Source organism: Oenanthe melanoleuca, chromosome 2, assembly GCF_029582105.1.
Source record: "Oenanthe melanoleuca isolate GR-GAL-2019-014 chromosome 2, OMel1.0, whole genome shotgun sequence".
In the NCBI taxonomy this organism is placed as follows: domain Eukaryota; kingdom Metazoa; phylum Chordata; class Aves; order Passeriformes; family Muscicapidae; genus Oenanthe; species Oenanthe melanoleuca.
The window spans coordinates 50,009,229-50,033,625 of NC_079335.1; the positions used below are offsets into that span (position 1 = coordinate 50,009,229).

At 37.0% G+C, this 24,397-nt stretch overlaps 1 protein-coding gene across 5 annotated transcripts in view; it reads left to right on the forward strand.

The window, feature by feature from the left end:
- PTPRM (protein tyrosine phosphatase receptor type M) overlaps positions 1 to 24,397 on the forward strand; it is a 437,605-nt gene that overhangs the window by 166,479 nt on the left and 246,729 nt on the right. For all 5 annotated transcript variants that reach the window (XM_056483790.1, XM_056483785.1, XM_056483787.1 and 2 more), the window contains 2 exons: positions 504 to 678; positions 8,609 to 8,902. In XM_056483790.1, coding sequence (XP_056339765.1) covers positions 504 to 678; positions 8,609 to 8,902 — 469 coding nt within the window. The remainder of the gene's footprint in view (positions 1 to 503; positions 679 to 8,608; positions 8,903 to 24,397) is intronic.

The following is a 24,397-nucleotide window of genomic DNA, read 5'->3' on the forward strand; positions in this document are numbered from 1 at the left end:
GTGAGAGGTAGAGACAGCTTCAGGTCATTTACCTGGTAAATCTGTCCCTGGTCTCTTCTGGCAGAGTCACTGATAACCCCTTGGGTGGGTGCTGCTAGGAGAACCATCCACTGATGTCCCCCTGCAAAATTCATATGCCAAGCAACAGGTGCAGGGAGGGAAGAAAAAGAACAGACTGACTGTGCTGGGCTTCATGTTTTTTTAAAAGAAATAGATTTAAGTATTTGTATAAAACAAGCTAAGCAAGTAAATGTTACATTGCTCTCAAATCTTTCTGTTAGTTAATCTATAAAGAGTTGTAAGCAGCTGTTACAGATTAATGGTTGCCCACTCACGGTGAATGGTTTAACTCACATGGGAAGGCAGAAGGGTCTGTCACACAAGTAAAAGTAACATACAGACTTCAGCTTTTATCTTTCCTCTTTACTTGAAGAAGTAAAACGTGCTGTCAGTATAATTTATTTTTTTTATGACTAACGATGTTGTTCATTTCCTGTGCGCAGGGTATCTACGTGCGGGACGCGCCGCTGAAGGACGTCAGGGTGTTCAACGCGCGGCGGTTCGTGGCTCTGTTCAGCGTGGTGAACGCCACCAAGCGCGACGCTGGCAACTACCGCTGCATGATCCGCACGGACGGCGGCGTTGGCGTGTCCAACTATGCCGAGCTCATCGTCAAAGGTACTGCCCCACGCGGGTCAGGGCTTGCTGCTCCCGGCACGCCGTCAGGGCTGGCAGTTGCTAATGCAGTAAGAGTGTCACCCACAGCCTGTTAAACTTGATAAGAGGTTCAGTAAATAGGTTTTGCTTGTGTAAATCTTAAGTCTATCCAGCTGTAACAAGGGAGTGGTAGAAGAAACCAGGGCTAATTAACTAGGTACTGTTGATTGCTGTTTAAATATTCCCCCAAAATGCACTGTTCAGACCGATACATATTTTACAAGCTTTTATTTAAAGTATGAACATAACAAGGGCTACTTGCCTCCTTCGTGGGGATTGTATTCTAAAAATATACTTACTAAAAATATACAGCATTTACATTAAAGTGATTATATAAAATGCACATATTTCAGTATATGGTGGGATGTTTTTAAAAACTTTGGTAGCAGAATGGGGAATAACCTGTCACCAGTAGAAGAAGATGCAAGAAAGCTGTAATGAAGAATAATCTGTTTTCCAAATGCAAGAATAGTGTTTCAGTGGATGTGTTGCAGAGAAAATGGAGAGAAACGGGACAGGAGAAGGATGTTGGAAATAACCAGGGTATGAAGATAACAGGACAAAACAAATTGTACCGTGAAAACATAGATGAGCTGTATGAATGGACAGATGAAAAAAGAAACAAATAGAGTGGGTGAGATGAGAATCTAATTATAAGGCATGGTGGAAAAAATGAGGTTATTTCAGTCCAAGCATGAAAAGAAAATAAAGTAGGTGGCCAAAAATAGATACGTATGAAAGTCAACAAAGAAGGGAAGCATGGACTATAACCCCAGTAGGAATGATGAAGCATCTTTCAGACCTAACACCAGTGAAAACAAGGAGGAATAAACACTGCCTGACAGAGGCAGAGGGAGGAGTAACAGCACCAGGGAGAAGAGGTATAGGAAGCCAAAGGAGTTAATTTCTTCTCAGTCTCTTTGATTCAGAGTGCTTTAATTTATTAGTACTTCTTTTGAGGTACAATAGATGAAATTACGAAGCGTATCATTAAAGCATTTGTGCTTACCCAGATTCTTTTAGAAAATTTGCACTGGGCACTGTGAGCAAGTGGATAGCCTTAGGGTGTAATCCCATTAACTACTTGTAGAGTAGCAAAGTAATTATGGTAATCCCCATTGCCTGTGCTGGAGCTTTTATGAGACCACCTGCAGGTCGTTCCTTTTGACCTAAAAAGACCCACTTTAAGCATTGTGCTGTAAAAGGTTAGATGACTAACAGCACTAACAGATGTACTAAACAGCAGCATTAGGGGCTAATTAATAAATATGCTTTCTTATTGATGACATATAATTAAGAAATTCTATTTTCTAATTTTTAGCAGGTTTTCTGCAATATCAGTTAGCAGACTTGAAAGATAATGGGTTGATTTCAGTGCAGCTATATATTTTTAATATGTTAATATTTTCATTAATCATGAAAAATGTACATATGCCCACACTGCATGTAATGTTTAGTATAGTTGGGAATTGCTGATGGCTTAATAATAATATGTGTAAAAACAGTGGTGTAATTACTGCCCCCTCTTTGTTACAAACAATGAATTTAATTCTCATTTATGCTGGTGTAACTAAACTGGTGAGGAATTTCCTTGGAGTTACATTGCTAGAATGACAGGAGAGTCAAACACAGTATTTATAAGTTAAAGATAATCAGTTCTTCACATTTATCATGCTCTGTTTTATTCTGGTTACTGAACCTGTAACTCAAGTTGCAAAACGTTCTGCACTGGAATAGGGCTTTTTTCAAAATATATTTGCTTTTAAGTAGAGATGTTTGCACAGTAGAGCAGGTTAGAACAATATTCATTCTACTTCACTGTAGACAAAGTTTCACTAAATAGGAACTTACTCTAAGTAGATTCCAATTATGTGTGTAAAGCTCTTCAAGCTTTGTAGTGCTGTTGTGGTATGATGTTGTGTGGCACTGGACACCAGGTACCAGAACTCTTGAAAAGAGCAGAAGGGCTGCTAGTTTCAGGTGCTGCAAAACAAGCCTGGAATCACAAAGAAATAGGAATGAAATCTTAAAAATTGAAGACGTGCAAGAAACTGCCAGGTGTTCTTATTCTTTTTTTTTTTTTTTTTTTTTTTTTTTTTTACCTGAGTGAGCATGTTATAGCAAGGTTTCAGCAGTATGGAGGGGGAGAAAATCACAATTAAAGAGCTGTCAGTTCTGTTATTAAATAATTGTAAACACGAATATTGTCTAGTGAATGAGAAAAAGCTTGTCAGTGAACAATTAGTCTGGCCTTAAAAAGGGGGGGAAAAAAGGCCTTTTTTGAAAACTTGTTTGTGGTAGCTTATATGCTTTTTAGAGGATGGTGAAATAAAGTATTGATTGTTCTATTTAAATAAATCCTGAAGGGGAGGTTTTCAATTTATCTGAGTGTTTATTCTGATAAGAAAGGCTGAAAAGACAAGTGCCTTGTCATTGTATGTGGTCAAACTGCACAGTATCCTCATCTAAGTTTGTCAGAGAATTGGATTGAAATGTCACTTTATCTAATGGGAGGCATGAAATTGGCCTTGTCAGATAACCCACTTATTGTAAAAAACATCAGCTCGTATCTAATAGATGACATAAAAGTAATCAAACATTGAGCAAAAGGAAAATGGTCGGGTGGAATTGATTAAATGGGTTTGGTGAAGTAAATTAGAGTTCTACACACAGTCCCTAGGTTGAAGTTTTCTAATAGTGGGCAGATCCAATGCAGATTAGATTTAGGAGAACAGAATGAGCCTGTCTAGCAGACATCAGATTATTACAGAGTTCAGACTGCTTATTGAGTTCAAACAAGGTAAACCTAGGTGTCAAATTGGCTAAAAGAAGTTTGGTTAGGTTTTTAAGCAAGGGCATGGAAAGGTAGCCATCTGTAATGCTGGCAGCTTAAATGTCTGCATTTTCCAAATGGAAAATTTAACACAGGGAACAGAACCAAACCTCTTCAGGACCTCTAGAGCAAAGAATTTATTCTGGAGGACAAAGTCATTTTGACATCAAGACATAGTAAGAAAATATCAGTGATTGCTTACCTGTGGTGTCAGTTGTTCTCATACATTATACAGAGATACTTGGCATCTGTTTTGCTCTCTCTAGCTAACCTTTCATGCTGGATCCATCACTATCTGTACCCCTTTTTTTACTAATAGTGCTGGCATTAGGATTTGTTTTTATCTTTGCCTAACCATTCCTATAATGAAGTCCAGTTTCATATACTCATTTTTTGGCAAACTGAGTGGAGACTTGTATTTTTTAATGTGAGTGTGTGCCTCAGCCCACAAGTGTTGAGGAAACCTCCAGCTAGAAGAGCTGATATACTTCATCCATCTTAGCAAATCTGCCATAGGGCAGTGCTGGAGGCTCTGGACTTTGAAGCAGTAATATTTTTTCAGGAGGCTACTAGTTAGGTCAAGAATGTTGTTTTTCTCTTCCTGTGAAAGTCTGTTCTCAAATATAGTTAGTTAACAAACTACCAAGTAAAATCCAGCAAGATCCTGAGACCTCTTTGAGTTCATCTTTCAAATTCCCCTGAAATTCTAGATGCAGTGTGGGAATTTAATTGCAGGCAGGGATCTGAGCTCCTCTGGGGCAGGCAGGATCCAGGCACAGGGATCAAGACCTATGAGCTTACCATTAGTGTACTTTTAGTAAACAGCCCTCCATCTTGCTGAATCCTTGTCCTTTGAGAGTAAAAGAATGATGGGTTAACAATGTGGATAGTGAGAAGTGCAAGAACAAGAAGCTGCATACCCAGATGAGGTTTTTCTTGCTGGGACTGAAAGGAAAGGCAGACTGGGAGGTTTTTTGAAATGAGGAGGAAGGGAGGTGTAAATTGGGACTAAACAAGAGCTAAAAGCTGGGGAGGAAGACATGGAGGGCCTGGCTGAGAGCCAGCTGAACCTGAGTGGCATGTCTGGGTGACCAGGAAGGCCAGTGGCACCTGGGCTGTGTGTGGCCAGCAGGAGCAGGGCAGTGATTGTCCCCCCTGTGCTCAGCACTGGGGAGCCACACCTTGAGTGCTGTGTCCAGTTCTGGCCCCTCACTGCAGGAGGGACATTGAGGGGCTGGAGAGAGTCCAGAGAAGGGCAGGGAGCTGGTAGAGGGTCAGGAGGGTGGGTCAGGAGCAGCTGAGGGTTTAGCCTGGAGAAAAGGAGGCTCAGAGGGACTTCACTGCTCTCTGCAGCTGCCTGGTAGGGGCTCATAGCCAGGTCTCTCCTCCCAGGAGCTCATAGCCTCCAGTTTTGCCAGGGAGATTTGGGTTGGACAACAGGAAAAAAATTTCATCAAAAGGATGCTTAAGGATTGGAACAGGCTGCCCAAGGAGGGGATGGGGTCCTGTCCCTGAAAACATTCACTTAGTGCCATGGTTTGGTTGGTATCTTGGTGTTTGAAGATTTTTCCAACATGATCCTATAGTTTTGTGACAAAGAGGGGAAGGTAAACATATACACATCCATGCATTTGCAAAAAGAGAGGAAGTAGATTTTGTCATTTTTCAAGATAGTGCTTCTGAGCCACAGAGAAGAAATGTCTATTTTTGCCTTCTTCAACTTGCTTAAATCTTAGAGATTTACATTATCTCCAGTGGCATCTCAGTGTGATGCCTTCCCCCTCCCAAATTTAAAATTTTAAAAGAACTGCAAAATAAAACATGTTAAGATGTAGAAACTGTCTGAAAAATCTGTATAATTTAAGTCCAAAGCAGTTTAAATGAAGGAGTTGCAGTTTCAAGTGTTTTTTCAATTAATAAAAAGTACATAAGAATAATAGGTTACATTAATGTATGGCTAGATTTGTTCTCTGTAGAAGAGAAGGGCTGCTCCTTATCACAAAGCCTGTCTTTTTCTCACATTTAATATAAATGATCCATTTCTGTAGGGTGACCTGAGAGCACTTGCTTAAAGCTTTCTGTCACCTGCAGGTCTCTGGCTTTGTAAGATAGCCACTATTTCGTTTCCCTAAGGGATTGTGCCCACTGTCATTTGTCAGAGAATTCAAGAGGAGGTCACATGTCTGTTCAAAGTCTAAATGGCATAAAATTTGAAATATGGACCCACTTACTTTCTTTTTCTCAGTTAATATTCTGTTTTAAAAACCTGCATTTAAAGGGGCTTCCCAGTACTGAATAGCTTTGCCTGCTTGCTTCAAGAGGAGATCTGCAAGGAAGAATTCCTCTTTCAGCTAAGTCATTGTACTAAATAGCCACTGCTACAAACTTAATTCTGCTGTCAGTTGAAAATCCTTCCTTGAACATACCTAGCCCTGAAATATCAAGTCTATTGTACTGTTCCATAAAGGTATTAATTTGCATGTTACTTTATTGAGACTACCTCAGTGGCTGCCAGTAAAACTGCTTTTAGTGAAGGACAGTAGTGCTGCAGTGTGGTACTTACCTAAGTGATTCAAACTTCTCAGCATCCTAAAAATACTAAATCATTCTGTTGAAAGAAAAAAATAAATTAATTAGACAGAAGAATACATTTCAGACTTCATTAGTGAAATCAGTTCATTATATTGGGATATACAGTGTTTGTATTAGAGGATCTGCTTAATTGAGTCTCATGTTTTTAACCAGTCACTCAATATGAGCATCATATTTGTAATGAAAGGTTGATTTTAGGTAGTCTGGATCATTGGTAAGAATGTAACTTCTAGTATTAAACCATGTTAATAGTATGAAATTGCAGTGGATGCAGGTTTTGCTGAAATAATGTAACTTGAATTAACCTTTTTCATTGTGGTCCCAGAGAAATGAAAAACATGCCCTGAGGTATAAAAAGACAATAAAATACTGTCTGTTTCAAGTACTTGTAATATTTGGAATGAATTGGTGTAACCACTAACCTTAGTGACCTAACTCCTGAGTTTGCATTTTGAATGGCACTTCAACAGCCTTTAGTAGCATTTGAAACTTGAAAGTAATTAACTGTTCTTTCAGCATGGCTGAGTAAATGCCTTAGGATGCTTTATAAAAGTTCCATTTCACGTCTTGGTTCACAAAACAGCCTAATGATTTAAATTGATGCTAAATCATTTTGAGTCAAGTCAGAACTGTTTCCAGACATACTGTCACTGTATGAAGCTGTAGTTTATATACTTTAGGAAGAATAGTTTCAATAAAACTACAGTATGTTTCTAACTCAGCAATGACATCAGTTTGCCATATATTGCTATTGACATAAAACAATACTTTCACTGCTGATTTGAAAATCTAACCAATATTATTTATATCCTGGAATCTGCCACAATATATTTAACTATTTTTATGTCTATTCCAATTAGTAATGCTTATTAGATATCTTTGGAGATGTTCTGGTTTGTTGCCCTTTGTATTGTGTTTTTCATGATAGTAATCACTTAGTTCTGTTAAAAAGAAAACACACAGTGATGATGGCTGTGTTTGGTGTGTAGTGTTGTGTTTCAGCAATTGCTGTCAGACTGCACAGATCGAAGCTTGCATGCAAGTGAGCCCTGCTAATTAGAAACACCATCTATCTGAGGCACAGCTAATCTTCAGTGTACTTAGTGCTCTGAGTTACTCTTCCTATAAATGAAGAAAGGTAGCATACTGTAGGATAATTACATGTTTGTTAAAATAGCAGTTCTGCTGTTTCTCAGGAATACTGAATGCTTCCCAGAAATCCTTTCTCCCTTTAGCTTCATTCTTTGATGTTCTTTGCTTTAACTGTGACTTTGAAGACCATGACAAAATGGTGAAATACATGAATTCAATTTCTTGTCTCTTTGACTACCTATCTCAACAGAGAGGGAAATGGCTAGTAGAAAAGAATAAATCTGAATCTAAAGCTTAGGGAAGACAGATGTCCTGTGTTCATTGCATACTCTGTGTAGCCTTAAGAAGATGGCAGTGTTTGCTGATAGATATGTTAAGAATGTTGAATCTAACAGTGCCTCATTAGGGTGGCTTGATTTCATTCTACCTGAATATATTTAACCAGTGGGAAGGCGAATTTTTTGCATATATGATGCATGAAACAGCAGTGTAATTTAACCAGTAGGGAAAAATAATTTGTTATTTACCTTTAAAAAAAGATGATGTCTGCAAATTACTTCTGCAGTCTAATCTAAAATAAGATGCCCATCACATAGTAATTTAAAGTGAGTTGGACAAAAACTTTGGTTGGTTTTGAAACCTTTAGAATCCAAACTATCAGGGTATCACATGCATGCTTGCTCTGTGATACAGAGTACCATTTCTGTGTGGTAGTCAGTGAAAATAACCTTTACATGAAGTAAAAACTCAAGATATCCCTGAGCTTTCATTTAGAAGCTCTTTGATTTTAACCAAAATACAGAACTTGAAAAATTACTGTACTTACTCTGCTTACACTGAAGTCTGAAAATAGGAAGGCTGAGTAGTTAAGTACATTAAAAATAAATAATTTTTTTATTTCTGTGCAGAAATTCCTGTTCTCATTATGTGTAAGCATAGGCTACAACATAAATTTTAGCTTAAAAACATTAGCTTTGAGTAGGATTAATATTAATGTCCAGAACAAACTGTATTTGTATGAGAAAACCTGAGATTATCTTTCTTTTTAAACTGGGAGTTGCCATGGAATGTGTATTGAATAGAATTCCATTTGCACCTGATTTGAAGTTAGGAGGTAAAACCAAAAGCTTCAGGTTATGTGGTTTAAACCAAAATATTCAGGTTAAAATCTCCAAGTGCATAAGCAAAATAATCTGAATATTGCAGTTTAATGAAAATCAGTTGGTCTGTAGTGGTGATTTGTTCATGCCCATATTTTCATGCAGACTTCAACCCTAATGTAGTACAAAACCTGTTGCTTATCTGAATGTTTTAGAAGCAGAAAAAAAATGGAAGTGTAATCATAGTTTGTTATCATACCTTACTGTTTTTCAGAGCCACCAGTGCCCATTGCTCCACCTCAGCTGTCCTCAGTTGGTGCAACTTACCTCTGGATCCAGCTGAATGCCAATTCCATCAATGGGGATGGACCCATTATCCAAAGAGAAGTTGAGTATCGAACTTCAAGTGGGAGCTGGTATGACATACAGCCCGTGGACTCCACAAGCTATAAGATTGGGCACCTGGATCCTGACACAGAATATGAAATCAGTGTATTACTTACCAGACCAGGGGAAGGAGGAACAGGATCTCCTGGCCCAGCTCTCAAAACAAGGACAAAATGTGCTGGTGAGTACTCCAAGGTGATAGGAGAGTTGTAAACATCTTTCTAGGGCTGAAGACATAAGTTAATTCACTAGCACATTTTACTGTCTGTCTTAAACAGGTTGCAGGAGTTAAGACTGAATGGTTTTAAGTATAACCTCTTAGCATTTTGCAGCTACAGTGACCTTGAAAGCAACTTTTTGTGCCACTGTAGACTGTAGATGAAATCATGACTGTGCATGTTTTTTCCTTTTCGATGTCAGTTACATCAAACTTGTAGATAAAGTGGAAAAAGATCCTGTATAACAGCAAAAGCATTCACAGTGGAGTCTCAATTAGCAGATGAGGTTTAGCAAAGGACTGCTTTCTTGAGTGACTGACAGCATGTCTCTTCACTAAATGAGGCAGTGCAGTTTCTGGTGTGTTGTGGCAATCTTGGCTCCTGTTTTGGATGTATAATTAATAGAGCTGACCTCTGATTGTAATAGCATCCAAAGTTCACCTATTATACAGAAGGAATTGTAGAATAATTTTCAGTAAGACTGGCAGTTATATTAGTTTGGCATTTAGCTGCTCAGAAAATAATAGAGGATACCGTGACCTGGGTTTTCTTTGGTCATTAATATTTTCCCCCAATATTTTGAATCATCTCTGCTGCTGTAAAGCTGGTGGAAGACAGACAGGAGTGTAGCTAGAGAAAATGGGAGTAACAAGTGGTATTTGCTTATTGTTCCTGGTCTTCTAAAGAATGACTTGGTCTTACTTGTCTTTTTAACAGAAAATATTATGTACTTCAACAGAAATAATATATTTCCATTGCATATACTTTTTGTAAAGTCACTTGGCCACCTGTCAGTGAGTAACTGTCATTTCAGCTGAATTGAACTGGTGTGATGTCAAACACAAAATGAAATACAGTTGCTGTGAGAATCACATTCTTATGTTCTGAAGGTGCAAACTTACACAAGTACTAATTCTTTGATGTTATTTTGTATTTTTTCTTTCTCCCATTACTGGAAAAAAGTATTTAAGTAAAAGTACCAAAAACAGGACAGCTAAATTATAATAATAGTTAAGTATTTTTTATTTATAAGATTTTCTCTACTAGGCTAAGATAACTTCAGCTTAGTCAAAAGTGGAGCATAAAAATAAAACATAGTTCCCTTCAGGAGGGTTTCTGGGTGACTATAGCTTTCATATTAATGCAAATTCTGTCTAGACAAGGTAAGTAAATATTTAATACCCAGGTATTTCAGTTATTTTAAAATTAAAAAGTTTTTTTCATCTGCTTGTTTGATCAGGTAATGCAGTACTGGGTGCTGTGTAACTGAGCCTGTCTGTCCTGTAGAGTTGTGTTGTGTTACCAGCCTTGGATTAGGTACAAACACAAAATGCAGCACCAAACAGGCTGCTATGAAGGAAATTTAATTCCACCTCAGCCAGACTTAGTCGAGACTGGTATCCAGAATTTTAGTTATATTTAAGAATATCATATCCTTTCTGTTCTTCTCAGTGGTAGATACTGTTTGAGTATTAAAACAGGCATTCAGTTTCATAAACCACTGTGTACTGGAAGTGTTTTATTACTTGGTAATGTCTTGTAATACATCAGAATTATTTGTGTTTTCATTAAGCTAAACAGTAGCCTTCTTAAATTAAAAGCAGAAAGTTAAATGACTGAAAAATGTAAATTGAATGATGATATTAAATCTGTCTCTACAAATTGGCTTCTTTATAGCAGAAGACCTTGCTCTGAAGGTGTAGTGGTTATTGGTTAACTGTTAGCAAGTGACATGCTAATAACTGGCCCAAGGGTTTAAAAAGAGATGCTGATAAACTAATGACAGTATAATTAAGCTGGGTAGGAGTAAAATAATGCCAGTCTCCAAAGCATACCATAGAATTAATAAAACAGGAGTCTTTAAGAGAAGAATCATTGCACCTTTTTAATTACTGTGATAATTGCATGCTGCTTGCCTGTTCCCTAGGGGAAGATAGTGAACCACTTGGAGACTTGAAGCAGTATGCTAGACATTCAATAATCTTAATGGTTCTCCAAAGCATTTGAAATATGTTTTCATTTTAGCAAAATGAGATTTCAGAGGCTTGTAATAGACAAGTCTTATCTGTAACTTTACTAAATAAAAGTGTCTATAATTAGAATGAAAATTAAAAATAATATCTCTACACTTGGTTGCATCAAACTCACTGGAGGAGTTGCCATTTTAGAAAGTGCTTTGTTTCCTTTTGATGAAATATAATGTAAGTGCTCTTGCAATGTAATTCTCAGAAAGCCAAAGAATTACATTTGATTTGATTTAACCTAGAATGTGGAGATCAGATTTGAAGGAGTTTAGTGGATTTTGGCCATGGTGAACCACCTTTGAGTCTGACTTAGAAAGGAGGTGTGAAATGGAGACTTTCCCAGATTGTCTGGAATTTAAGTCACCTGTTCCTGTGCTCAAAGCTCCCTCTCCCCACAACCATCTTGTATGGTGTTGTGAACCTAGAATGCAGAATGCCAGGGATGAGGCATCCACAGCTTGTCTGGGCAACCTGTTCCAGTTGCCTCACCACCCTCACAGTAAAGAATTTCTTCCTGATTGTCTGGTCTAAACCTACTTCCAGTTTGAGCTCTTCCCCTTGTCCTGTCATTCCTGATCCTGATGAGACCCAATCTGACCCCAAACCAATGGAACTGTCCATAGTAAATCTAAAGTAGGTATGTTGAAGGATTAATAACAGACACTGTGTTTTGTAGTTTCTTCTCATCCATATCAGTATTTCTGTGGGTAGATTTATTTATGTCAGGGCTTTCCAGTGTGCTTTGTCTTTGACATTCACTGCATGGTACAAATCTTGGTCTGGTCTGTGTCCCTGCATTCTGGTAATGAAACAGTGCCCCAGTTAAAACACACCTGAATAATGCAGAACTGCTAAATGAGTTCCTGCAATTTTTTTTTTTTTTTTTTTTTTTTTTTTTTTTTTTTGCTATGGCTCCTCTTATTAGGAGACTTTATTTCTAATTAATGTTCCTTGAATCTGCTGGTGACCAGATATGTCTTAAAGACAGCTACCTTAGGAAGAAAAGTTAATATAAAATCCTCCCTCCTGCTAAGGGAGGAGATTGTTAAGGCCCCCTAGGGAAAGTTGTTTTCTTTTTCTCATTTTTTTTTTTTCACTGTGACATTTGGCATAATTTCTAAAAATTAGCATATTTTCCTTTACTGAACCAGAAAACTATTGGAATTTAAGGAAAAAAAATAAAAAGACTGCCATGAAAGAGTCTTCTGATGAATTATCCCCAAACTGTGGAGTTTTTTTAAGAGTCAGAGCTCTGCTTCTTTGTGCTAAGACACAATTACTGCCCTGGAGTTTTTGCAAAAACAGTCACTGTCAATTTAACCAATAATTTTCATACAATGAAATAACAGTAATGTTTTAATTAACATAGTTGATTTTGCTGTCTCTTCTGTTCCATCACCTGAGCTTGTCAAAGGAAAGGTGTTACTCCCAGTACAACTGAGCTCTTGAAACATTGCTGCAGCTTTGCTGTAAAATGTCTGCTGCTCCTAGAAGACTTGTTACAATCTGGAAGAACAGAGAAGAGGAACTCTTTAAATCCCCTCTCCTGAAAAAGAAAATATTTGTTTTTCTCAGTTTGCTCATTGTTTTGGCTTCAGCTGGTTAATCTTCCAAGGTGTCAGAATTCTTTCATTAGTTCTGTGTTGCCCACTGGCATTGTGAAAAAAAAATCTAAGTGTGTCAGAATGCACTGATGGCATGAGTATCCTCTTCTCTCTATCAATTCAGATCTGCATCAGGTTGCACCAGAAGTATCTCTTGGCAGATAACACAGGCCAGGAACTGTCTTGAGCCCTTCATTTAAATTCAGTGGTATGCTGGACAGTACTCAGTGCACCCCTTTCCTCCTGCCCCATGACATGGAGCACTGTCAGGACAGTCTGTATCTTCTTGTGTACAATGTTCTGAATAATAAATCAGTTTTTCCCTGTTTTCCACCCTCCCACCTTCTTTTATTAAATCTCTAGTTAGTCTCTCCCTTTGTCAGTGTCCATGCCCTGGCCTTTCTTGAGACTCAGAGGTGCTTACTGCTGATTTCTATGCTCTTCCCCATTCTGTGTCACTATTAGGAAAGATGAGTTCTTCCTGAGAACTTCTCTAGGTTAAAATGGCATCTGCCTTTCTCTGTCCTTCAAGACTTTAATCTTTTGACCTTTTTGTCTCAAGAAAAGAGGAAGGATCTTAGTGTCACTGAGAATTAAGTTATTTCTTCTCATTGCTATACCATGGGGAGCTGCCTGTGAAGAGGTTCAGGGTTTTTTCAGGCATATAACAAAGTCTTAACATTGCTTAGTTTTGTGATCATAGGAAAATGTCAACTTGAAGCCATACTGCAGGATTTTTCCACAGCTCTTTTCCTCTTAGCAATTTTCTTCAGAAGTTTTAACCAAGGGTTTTGCAGCTGTGTTGTATTAGAGCTAGGCCTCAGGTCAGAGACACCTGAACCCTGAGGAATAGGCTGCAGATATTGCACCATTTTATTTTCCATGGAAAAGTTCCATAATATTTCTAAAGTCTCCATTCCTAACCTGAAACCGTAATAAACTTTAGTAGAAAGTTGCATTGATTTATCAGAACTAGAAGTCCACAGTGAACTTACATTTCATTTATGGTTTTATTATGAAAGTAAGATCCTACTGCATTGTCTTTTTTTCCTAATGCTTTTCTGATACACAAACTACCTTACATAAGGTTACTTTCTCCTAAGGATAAAAGCTAGTTTTGGATTTTCTGTGCTGTAGCAGGTGAATTGCAGCTTTCAGATGTGCAGGAGGTAGTAAACTGAAAGATTTTAAGAGAATTCCAAGAAAATACTGTGTAGTGAGATATATGTCCATATATCTGTATCACTGATCACCTACTTCTGATGGTGAAACAAAACTGAAATGGACTTCTTGGAAGGGGCCCTTCAGAAAATACAAATGGTGTTCAGCATTGCCTACTGTATGAAAGTTCTTTTTTGGGAGCCACTTGTCTGGAAACAAGTGCCCAAGGTGTTACTGAGATGACTTCTCTGATGCTGTATTACAGAGCAGCCCCCCTTGAGTTATCAGGAATCTTGGGTTGGGAAAAGCCCAGAGAATCCAAATTCCTCCCAAATCCCTAGGAGTCCTTTAAATTCTTGAGAAAGAAAAAAAGAAAAGAAAACACCAAACAACAAGCTACAGCCTGGACAGTCTCACCATAAACCCTGGGAAGATGGTGGAAAAGCCAGTCTTGGAAACAATTTCCAGGAGCACAAGGGACAGAAGCATGATCAGGAGTAGTCAGCATGGATTCACAGAGGGGAAGTCATGCTTCATTAACCCAAACTGGTTTTGTAAGTGAGTAAAGGGCACTGGAGATACTCAGAAGTTGTCTGGACATCATATAAGATGCTGTAGTTGGCACTGCTAGAGCAAGGGTGGTGTACACTGGGGGTTGGACCAGATTAACTATGCCCTTTCTACCTCAGCTATTCTGTGATTCCAAGTTTCTGTCAAAATCTGGGAAGAGAAGCTGTCATCATGGTGTTTGTTGAATTCTGCTTTAATACTCAGGGGTGTATCATGGTCTTTACACTGTATTCCTGTCCTTGTCTGAAGCTGTACAAACAGTGAGGTACAGTGTGATGGAAAGATTTCATCACAGACAAAAGTTTGAGTTGCACTACATCATTCTGGATGCTTCTCTAAATTTGTAGTTGCCAGATAGCAAAACCAGAACGTTTATTTTAGGAAATAAACACATTCATCCCAAATATATCTTTCCTTTGCAGGGGAAGTCATGGGTTGGTTCTCCATTCGGTGAATTTTCAGCCTGTGAACACAAAAATTTATCCTAATATTAGCAATCATGAGAACTGCTACACAGAAATTACTGGTACCTGCACTTTTGTGTCTCTATTGGTCCGTAAATAAATAGTTTTTGGTTAGCTAGAACATCCAGAAATCTCACTTGAGAAACAGAACATTTTCACTCCCCACCACATGAAGGGGAGAGGAAAAAAGGGGACAGGAAAACTGCTGAAAATATGTAGGTCTGTTAACTCTTGCTGACACGTGCTGAAGTATAAAAGGAATATAGGTAAGGACACAGAGCATGAAACCTGACTGTCAGATCAGTTTGTTCTGAGCAGCTCCACACTGGAATAAGGAGAAACATTTGGGATTCTTTCCTGACAGGTACAGCTGGGTTAATACACAGATGGAAGCAGTGTGTATGTAAAAATAACTGCCATGTCTTTGCTTGTATGAAAAGCAGTCATATAAATGGAGACTTACTTCTTCACTTTAATAGATTTAATAGATTCCCATTTCAAAACATTTGCAGAGGAAGAAATTAACCTGCTCTTTGAGACAAATGAACCTTCACTAACTTAGAGCAAACCCGAGGGGCAAAATTATTAATTTCACATCTGCTAGGTGGAGGGAATGTGAATAAAACATAATGATCCTTAAGGAAAAGTAGATAATATGATTTCTCCTATGACATGTCTTCATCTCCAGTCTTGGTTGTAGTCTCTCACTAGTTACAAGGATAAGCCCAAAAACACACACTCAAACAATTATCATACCCAACTTCAATTCAGGCAGAATTACTTGTTGTGGAATGAGGAAAACCCAGCAAGCTGGGAGTGTACTGGTTATAAATAAAAGACTGCTATGTGGACACCTTTAATGGAAGTGGTAAATTATAAATATTTGTAAATAGTTGTAAAAAAATACTGTTTTAAGGGGTGTTCCTTAGCATTATGCTGTTCTGAACAAATGCACTATAAGCTGTTTCATGGATGCTTTGGATCTCTCTTCTCAGAAGTATAATATTGCTGCAGATTTAAATGAGTGCATTGGTTCTCTTGTTATTAAAAGCAATTAAAAATAACAGGAAAGGGCATTTTGCATCTTTCCAGTGAAGTTTCATGGGTGCCTTGAAATTTATCCTTACCAACTTTATGCTGAGCACTTTCTCCTTTTACATCAGCTGTTTCAATTCTCACAAACAGTTATACCATCTTCCACTCATAGGCAAACTTCATTTTAAATTTTGTTAATCCTTTGGCAAAATCTTTAGCAAATGAAACAGCAAAGTATGGCTTTTCCTCTGCCTTGGTCTTATCCCAAAGCAAAATCTTTTATACATTTGAAGTGACCAAAGTATATTTACTTCAGTTTGTGTCTGAAAGAATAACTGATGGTGTGTGCCAGAGAGTGTGTATGTGTATATACAGACATACACGTCTATCCCCATCTCTTTTCCTTCAGATATACACATGAATGTATCAACCCTATGACCAAAAAAAAACAGTTGTGTAAACTTCTGAGCCGAGTCTAAAGACTCCTTTTGTTTTAGGAGTCAGGAAACTTACATGTCCCATATACATCTATGATGCTAAATATCACCTTGTGAAGGTAATCCCATTTTTTGACAGACCTGCATGGCTGGAAGGAGCACCCAATTAACCACAAATCTGTTGACAAATGGAGTATTTGATGTTAGACTTCTGCTTGTCTGCCCTGTGCCTCCTGAATGGGGGCACTAGTTTGGCTCTCTCATCTTCTGGAATTAAATTCTGTCAGTACTGTGTCAAATCAGTTTAAATTTTAAGCAAGTTATTTGGATGAAATTTGCCAGTGGTTTTAAAGGGTGTTGAAAGATGGAAATGGATGAACAGACAGCCATGCTCCTTGGTTTTAATATTTTAAGGCTTACTCTTTTGTTTGAGGCTGTTAGACTGTGTGCTATCTTGCCCAGCAGCTTTGCCCAGCTTTAAAAACACATAACTGCATAATTCTACTGAAGTATCTATGAAGCATGAAATGTCCAGGAATGACGTAGAAACACAGAAATGCTCTAGTTTTTTAAACCTTTTAGTAGTTTAAGCTTTTGTCAAATTACAAAAAAAGTAGTTATCAAAGGTTTTTAGAAAGAATGGTATATTAATTTTGCCTCTTTTCAAAGGAAAATGAACAATTACACCACTCAGGTGCTTCCAGGTTTTTTTCAGTGCTTGGGAGGCATTTTGGCTTTGCAAACCTGTTTTGCAAATGTAGAGTTGTATGCAGAATTCAGTCCAACCTCCTAAGGGTTCCTAAGAAGAAAAGCTGGTGCTAAGTTCCAGCTTTTCTAGTATTACCTTTTTTAAAAAGTTAGTTACAGCTTTATAGCCTAGACTTTTTGTCAAGTTTGAGACCTGAAATCAGGGCAGATCCTGATGAAGAGATATCCTGACTTTGGAGGAAAAAAATCTCCCTCTTCAGAGTACTAGGTTGCTACAGTGCTGTAAATAAGTGATGCTGTCCTGCAATCCAAGGGTCTCTCATGGTGAGCAAGTGTGCATCATGTTTCTGTTCACAACAAAAATAAAGTTCAGACAGTTCCAGAGCACTAGACCTCAACTTCTGTAGCTGTAAAACAATGATGTTTTTTTTGGTAATCCATCTAATTGCTGATGAGTGTGTTATTTGGGCAGAGAGGAGCATCCCCATGGAGCTGAGACTCTTCCAGACTCTTAAGAGGCCAAAAACATGAGGAAAGCTGCTCTGTATTCTTTTGTATTTTTTTTTTTTTTTTTTCCTACTCCATGTCTACATGGCTGTGTGAATTCTGGCCCAGGAAACAAAACTTTTTACTGGAAAGCATTCAGCAGGGAAATTCTAACTTTGATCTCTAAGAAGAAAGAAGAAATAAAATTGGGAAAGGCTTTGCTTAGCATTATTGTGAGGTACTGTGTTAAAAGACAAATAGTGGATATTGAAATCAAATTTCCAGTTAAGTTAATAATTTATTGCTCTTACATTTCTGTATGCCTAACATCTCAAGTAATTTCAACAACTGTATTTTCAAATTTATACATTTGATGTCTGCATTTAGCTGTCTTTTAATTTATACCATCATTTGAGCACCCTTGTTATTATTTAAAATATATTAACAACTATCTCTGCATTTAGTTCATGCTTACTCATTCCATTAAATTTGATCCACTTCTGGAAAGTGAGAGAAGGGCTTTATTTTGGAAAAGGGAGAGTTCAGTTTCATTTGTTAGTTCATGATTCAGAACTTTCAAAAAGAAATACCTTTCTCTGAAGGTATTTTGGTGCTGAAATTTTGCAGTGGAGAATCATGTTTATAGTGGACTGTTATCTTTTAGAGTTATATGGAAAAATGCATGTAAAGCAAAAAGGTAATAATAAGTGTTTACTCATGAGATGCAGAAGTGCCTTTTCATTTCTAAAAACTTAGGTTCTTTGGAAACAAAAATCGAACTGTCTGTCAGCTGCTCTTTGTTTTGACTATTTCTGCAGATGTTTTGTTTGCAATTAGCTTAAATTTTTGTTAAAAAATTCAGTAATTTTCTTAATTACTATTGTAGAGTGTTGAATTTGAGCAGATGAACCAATAAGTAGCAGGCATGTTTGGCCATGTAAATGAAAAAAATACTTTTAATGACCTGAGCATAATTATAGATGACTTTGGAATGACAACTGGCAAAAGTTGTACTATAATTAAATTTCCATTATAAAAGTTTCATTTTTTTTGTCTGACATGTGAGGCTAGATTGTGAAAAGTATTCATTTATAAGAGAAAAAATTAGAGAGCTATAATTTATAATTCAGGATAATCAATGAAAGCATTTCTTTTGTCAAAAACTCTTTCACTGACAAACACTATTGCATTGTTAGTTGTTTTAAAAAGAAACTAAAAATCTTTTTGTTATTTTTTTTCACTTAGTGTAAAAGGAGGTGAAGAATTCTGGTGGTTGAATCGTGTTGTAATTCACAGTAATATGCAGATAGGGCTTCTTAGACTGTTTCTCTTCATTAACCTTTACATTGTGTAAGTCTACATCTAAGACTATCCATGAAGAAATATGATCTTTTTAAGGCCATCTTAGCAAGATTCTGGTTGCTCTTGAACAGAGTTGTTTCTGATAGGAGAAATGACAGCATATTCTTATTTTCAAACTGTCAGTTATTGATTGAGATGGACCCTTTGCTTTCCAGTACTGGAGTCTCAAAGGAAATTAGTAAAAACATTATGAGGCTGCCCCGTTCATTTCTACATAATCCTTCAAAGGGAGTACCAGCAAATATTAGTATTTAAGAAGTTTAGGTACCAGATTTTCACAGGCAACAGCAGAGCTCAGAATCACTCTAATTTAGCAATTAGATTAGTCATTCTTCTTCCATACACTCATTTGAGCTCTGCATTTACAGTAGTGTTTTATGTGCTTCAGTTATCATTGTTAATTAGGCACAGGTCTAATTGCATTCTGATTCCTCTTAATATACTGTCTGTTCATTCTTTAAATGAAGTGTATATGCCATTCATCTCAAAATATGGGTTGGACTCTTGACTGAGTAAAAATTGCTTTCATCTTATCTATAAGTCTGTTAAAACAATGAGCTATTACTGCTCTGATAACATCACAGAACAGTTTGGTGTGATTTTTCCAAAACTGATTTCTTTCATTCTGTGTTACAGTGACACAATCTCTGCTAGGAAGTTAGGATGCACTGTGGTACTGACTTCCTAAAACAAATGACTTGAAAATAGTTTATTTTCATAATGATAATTTTCAGACATGGTCTGCTAAAATTCAAAGTGGTTGTTTTACTGCTGTTTGTACTACCACTTTGCAGTAAATCTCTCCACTTACGGATCATTGCTTATGAAAGCAGTCAGTGTTAAAATCTTAAAAATCTGTCAGGAATGTACTTTTCTGCATTCATTCTGCATACATTTCCTGGATGTTGCTGAAAGCTGCTGAGACCAGTTTGTATGTCTTCTTTCTTTCCATCCAAACAACGGGTTTTAATCTCACAAACTGATTTATGCATTGATTGTTAAAATTACATGATTTGCAGTTAGGTAACATCCTAGTGGTTTATTCTGCTTATGGAGCTTTACAGATGCACAGTTCTGCAGTGGATCAGAGAAGAGATTTTTCTTTAAAATGTTTTGCACTGTCTTCTGTTATTGAGAAGTTTTACGTGGCATGGTCCTAGGTGTCTTCTGTAACAATTGTAATGTAATAGCAGTTGGTATGTCAAGTTGAAATGCTGAAATGGCAGGGCAAGAGTGTTTTGCCTTTTCAATGTCTTAAGGATGCATGAAGAAGAAAAAGGTAACCTTCAGAGAGTTCTGTGAACATGAGTAAATCCCAGATCCACCTAAACATTTAATTATTTCTTCATAGCAACTAGCTTATTACATGGATTAAAAATTATTGTATCTAGTATATGTGAGCAACTGATAGGAACAAATCTTTATGAAGTTCTTAGATTGTATGTAAATGATGACTTATTTTTCAGATTTACATCACACGCATCTAGGTTTGTTTTTGTAAGCACAAGTAACCAATTTATTTTTTTTTTCTTTTTTCCATTTTTTACTCCACAAGATTATTTCTTGCCCTGAAAGGATAGTGAAGCTATTAAATGATGATGGAAAGACACAACAATGGATAAGCTAGGTCTAAACTCATTCTCAGCAAAAGCTAAACTATGTTTGCTAAAGGTTTCCATCATGATGAAAGAGGAAGAGCAGCCATTTCAGAATAAGTTGCTAATAATTGGCAATGTTGCACAAACAGTTGGTAAAGGACTGATAATAAAATGTTTGTGACAACTGTGTGCACTGGTGTCTCTAGATATATACTTGCTTGTGCTATTTCTCAGGCAAAATATAAGGTTAGCAAATGAATTTAGAAGTTACTTAGTTGCTTTAACATGACATGGCTCAAAGAAAATGCATTGAGTATAGTTTAAAGTAGTAGTAGTGAATATCTGCTTTTTTTCAGTGTCAAATATTAAAGAATATATCCTATTCAGATACTGTTTTAAAAGAAACTGACAGTGATTTCATTTGTCTTGGCTGGTACAAAATTGTCCAGGAGTTCAAATATCCATTTTACATTGCTATAAAAGAGGAGCAGGGCACATGATGTAGAAAAAAAGAAAATTGCCTGTTTTCAATTTTAAGTTTCCACGATTACAAAAATTACCAGTTTTGTGTTTGGGGTGGCGGGGAAAAAGGCTTCAGCAGTGTTGTAGTGATAGTAGGTGTTGATATTACAAATGGAATCACTTTTCCCAGTAAAAAACAGAAGCTGAAATGTGCAGCAACTCAAGGATGCTCTAGAATGAGACAACCTGCAGGAATATACAGAAGATGTCATGGGTCAATAAGCCTTTACCTGTTCACAGCTCAAAACCTGTGAAAAACTAGCAGACATTACAGATCCTAACTCTTCATACAGAGAAACAAAAAGGGCAAAAAAGATTGGTTTTCTGGGCTGGATGGGGGAGCAGAAGAGAATGTGGAATCTGTCTCTTTTTGAGGAGGGAAGAGGGGAAAGAGTAAGCTAATTTCACGTAGAAGCATTCTAGATGAGGTTCAGGAGACTTGAATCCCTTCCTTTTGTAGAAGATTTGTTTGGCTGAAGCACATTAATCCAGTTCAACCTGGGGCTGGATTTTTTGCTGATTTCCTGCATTTTATTTTGTTTATATCATTCATCATTCTCATTGCATTCCTGTTTTATTCATTATGTTTAACTCCAGTTTTTGGGTAGCATTTCATGTGTAAGCCACCTAACAAAATAGGTTATGCAAGTATAATCCTGAAAAACACAGTTGATAAAGCAACAATTGAAATAACACTAGATTTTGGTTCTTTCTAATAGTGTTGCTGAAAAAAAATTCTGAGGCAATTCTGTGGTATTTATCAAGAGTAATCAAAGAAACAAAGAAATGTTTGTTTTTAAGGTGCTGCATTACCTTAAAAGTTATAAGCAATCTGATTATCCTCTATAATTGTATTGCAATCATGCTGTTATTTCAGGTCATTTTATTTTGGCAAAAGTAATTATCAGCTAATAAGACTGGACTAATTTTGCCTCCCATGATCAAACTTGAAAAGTTTTTGTCAATATTTTTGTAATAAAATTTCTGTTGATTTTGCCCCAGAATTGCTATGAGTAATCTAAGGAAATGCTGTGGTTCCTTACACAGCTTAGTGCCTATGGAAACAATAAATGCTACTCCCATACGATTATTTTCTAAGATTCAGCAGAAATATGAGTTCCCAACTAAGAGTTGTCTCCAACTTTTACATAGGCTGTCAGGAATGATGGTTGTGCTGCTGAGTGTGTATCTTTGGTAACTTCTGTAGTCAGCATGGAAGGGCAGACATTGTAAAAGGCTGATTGAAAGCAGGATCCAAACAAAGTGGTTTTGCTTATCTTTTAAAGGACTCTTTTATTTGTTTCCTATTTTAAATTCATCTTTTAAATTTTATTCTGTTTCCACTGATGATAAAATGATTCTAGGGAGATTAATCTACTGCATCTTTGTTAGTACCCACAAGTTTCTTTAGGGATAAAGATAAAGCATTTTAGGATGAAGGTAAGATCAGTTGCTCCTATAAAATATGCAAAACATGCCCAGGCTGTTGAACAGTGATAATCCTAATATCTATTAATGAAGGACTAAAAACAGTTACTTTCCTAAAATAAGATCTGGTTTAAATCCTCTCTTTTAGGACATTGTTGATTAAGTTCTGTGATATCATGCAAGACTTTCTGAATCTGAGCAGAATGTGTTCTTATTCTAAACACAGAAGACAAATGTCTCCTTAATCTTCCAAACTATCCATTTATTTTAGATGGGCCATTGCCAAGGTTAAAGTATATCACACTGACTGGGCTCGATGTCAGTAACTTTTTCAAGGATGATACTGTTTGTTCCATCAGTGGAGTTAGAAGTTGCCCAAACATCTAATAGACAAGAGAATTTCCATACCAGATAAAAAGACCAGATTCTGAAGTCAACTGCCATGGATTTTATGCAACTGATTTGAAGTACTGTGAGAGGTGCCAAGGAATTCTGCTGCTTAAGAATAAGCTGACAACAGTATGGTGTTGCCAGCAGAGTTTCATGTTCTAGAGGAAAACAAAAAATATTTTTATCATTTTGTCAAAAGGATTGTATTGGTTTGCTTTCTATTTTTAATAATTCTTAATGAAAGAGAAGAGGTTTTTCTGGAGGGTCTTTTTTTTTGTCAAATTTCACATAATAGAATCATAGTGGTTGAAAAAGAACATCTTGTCCAATCATCAGCCTAGCAAGCACCACGTAATTTCCCCTAAACCATAACCTTAAATGCCACAGCCACATGCTTCTTGAATGCTTCCAGAGATGGTGATTCCACACCTCCCTGAGCAACATATTCCAGTGCCTAATCCCTCTTTCAGTAACAATTTTTTTTCTGTTATCTAATCTGACCAACTTGGAGCCATTCCTCTCATCTTTTCCCTTGGCAGAAGAGAGCAATCTCCACCTCACTACACCCTCCATGCAGGTTTTGTTTTCTTTCCCCATGAAACAGCGTAGGTTTTATGTTTAGGGCATTTGTTCCAAATACAGATTATTCTTATCTGTGTTGTCTGCTTTTTCACTTCATTTCACTTAGTTTCTTTTGTCTAGAATCTTTACTTTTTGCTTTTCTTCCCCTGCTATGTATTTTGCTTCTGGATTACACAACCCCTTCATTGAAAGTGTAGCATTTAGAATCACATTACACTTAAGTCCCACTGAAGTAAATATGCACACATGAAAAAAATGTGGTAAATTTTAAGCTATTCCATATTACTGTTTGGTGTTGTCAGAGTGAATGGAGTGAGAATATGACAATATATCTTGTTTTAAGATACAGGCTGTAGGTTTGCTTTACTGTTAGTATACTGGCCCCCAGAAATGGAAATACTAGAAAGGAAACAACTAAGAGGTTATGATCTAATGGACAGTAACTTCTTTTTTCTTTTATTTTTCCCAACTTTGTGTAGGTTTTAGCAAAAAAACCAAAAACAAAACCAAAAAAAAAATTGCTGATATGCATGGGATCTAAATATTTTGAAAAATATTAGAAATCAAAAGAATTCTTTAAAAATGCAGTCTGTGCATTATTTAAGATAAGAAATTGTAGTGCTTTGTTTGTAAAATTACTAATTTTTTTTTCTTTTGCAATGTTTTCAGAAGGAGATGTTAATTGTCACAGGATAGAAGAGGTTTGGCTGTAGCAATGACCACAAAAATGTTCCCAGCCTTGGACACCTGGCAGTTGAGCTAGGATTTTACAGACTGTGCTCTGATCCTTTCCATCTCTTCGTTCTGCTTTGGGGGCTAGAAACTTCTCTGAAACTTTGGCTGTGTCTCTTTCCATTGTGACCTATTGTCTTTGGCCAGCCAAGGTCTGCTGCAGTCTCCAAAGGGATTGTCAATAAGGGAGAAGAAGCTCTTTTCTGCCCTGTGGAGGAATTATATTTGGCATAGGCACTTTTCAGGTGCTTCAAGCAGAACTGCCATGTGAAATAGATCAGAGAAATCCCAAAGGGAATAATGTCAGAAGAATCAAAGAAATGTGAATGTCCTGCATCATCTGGTTAATCTTCCT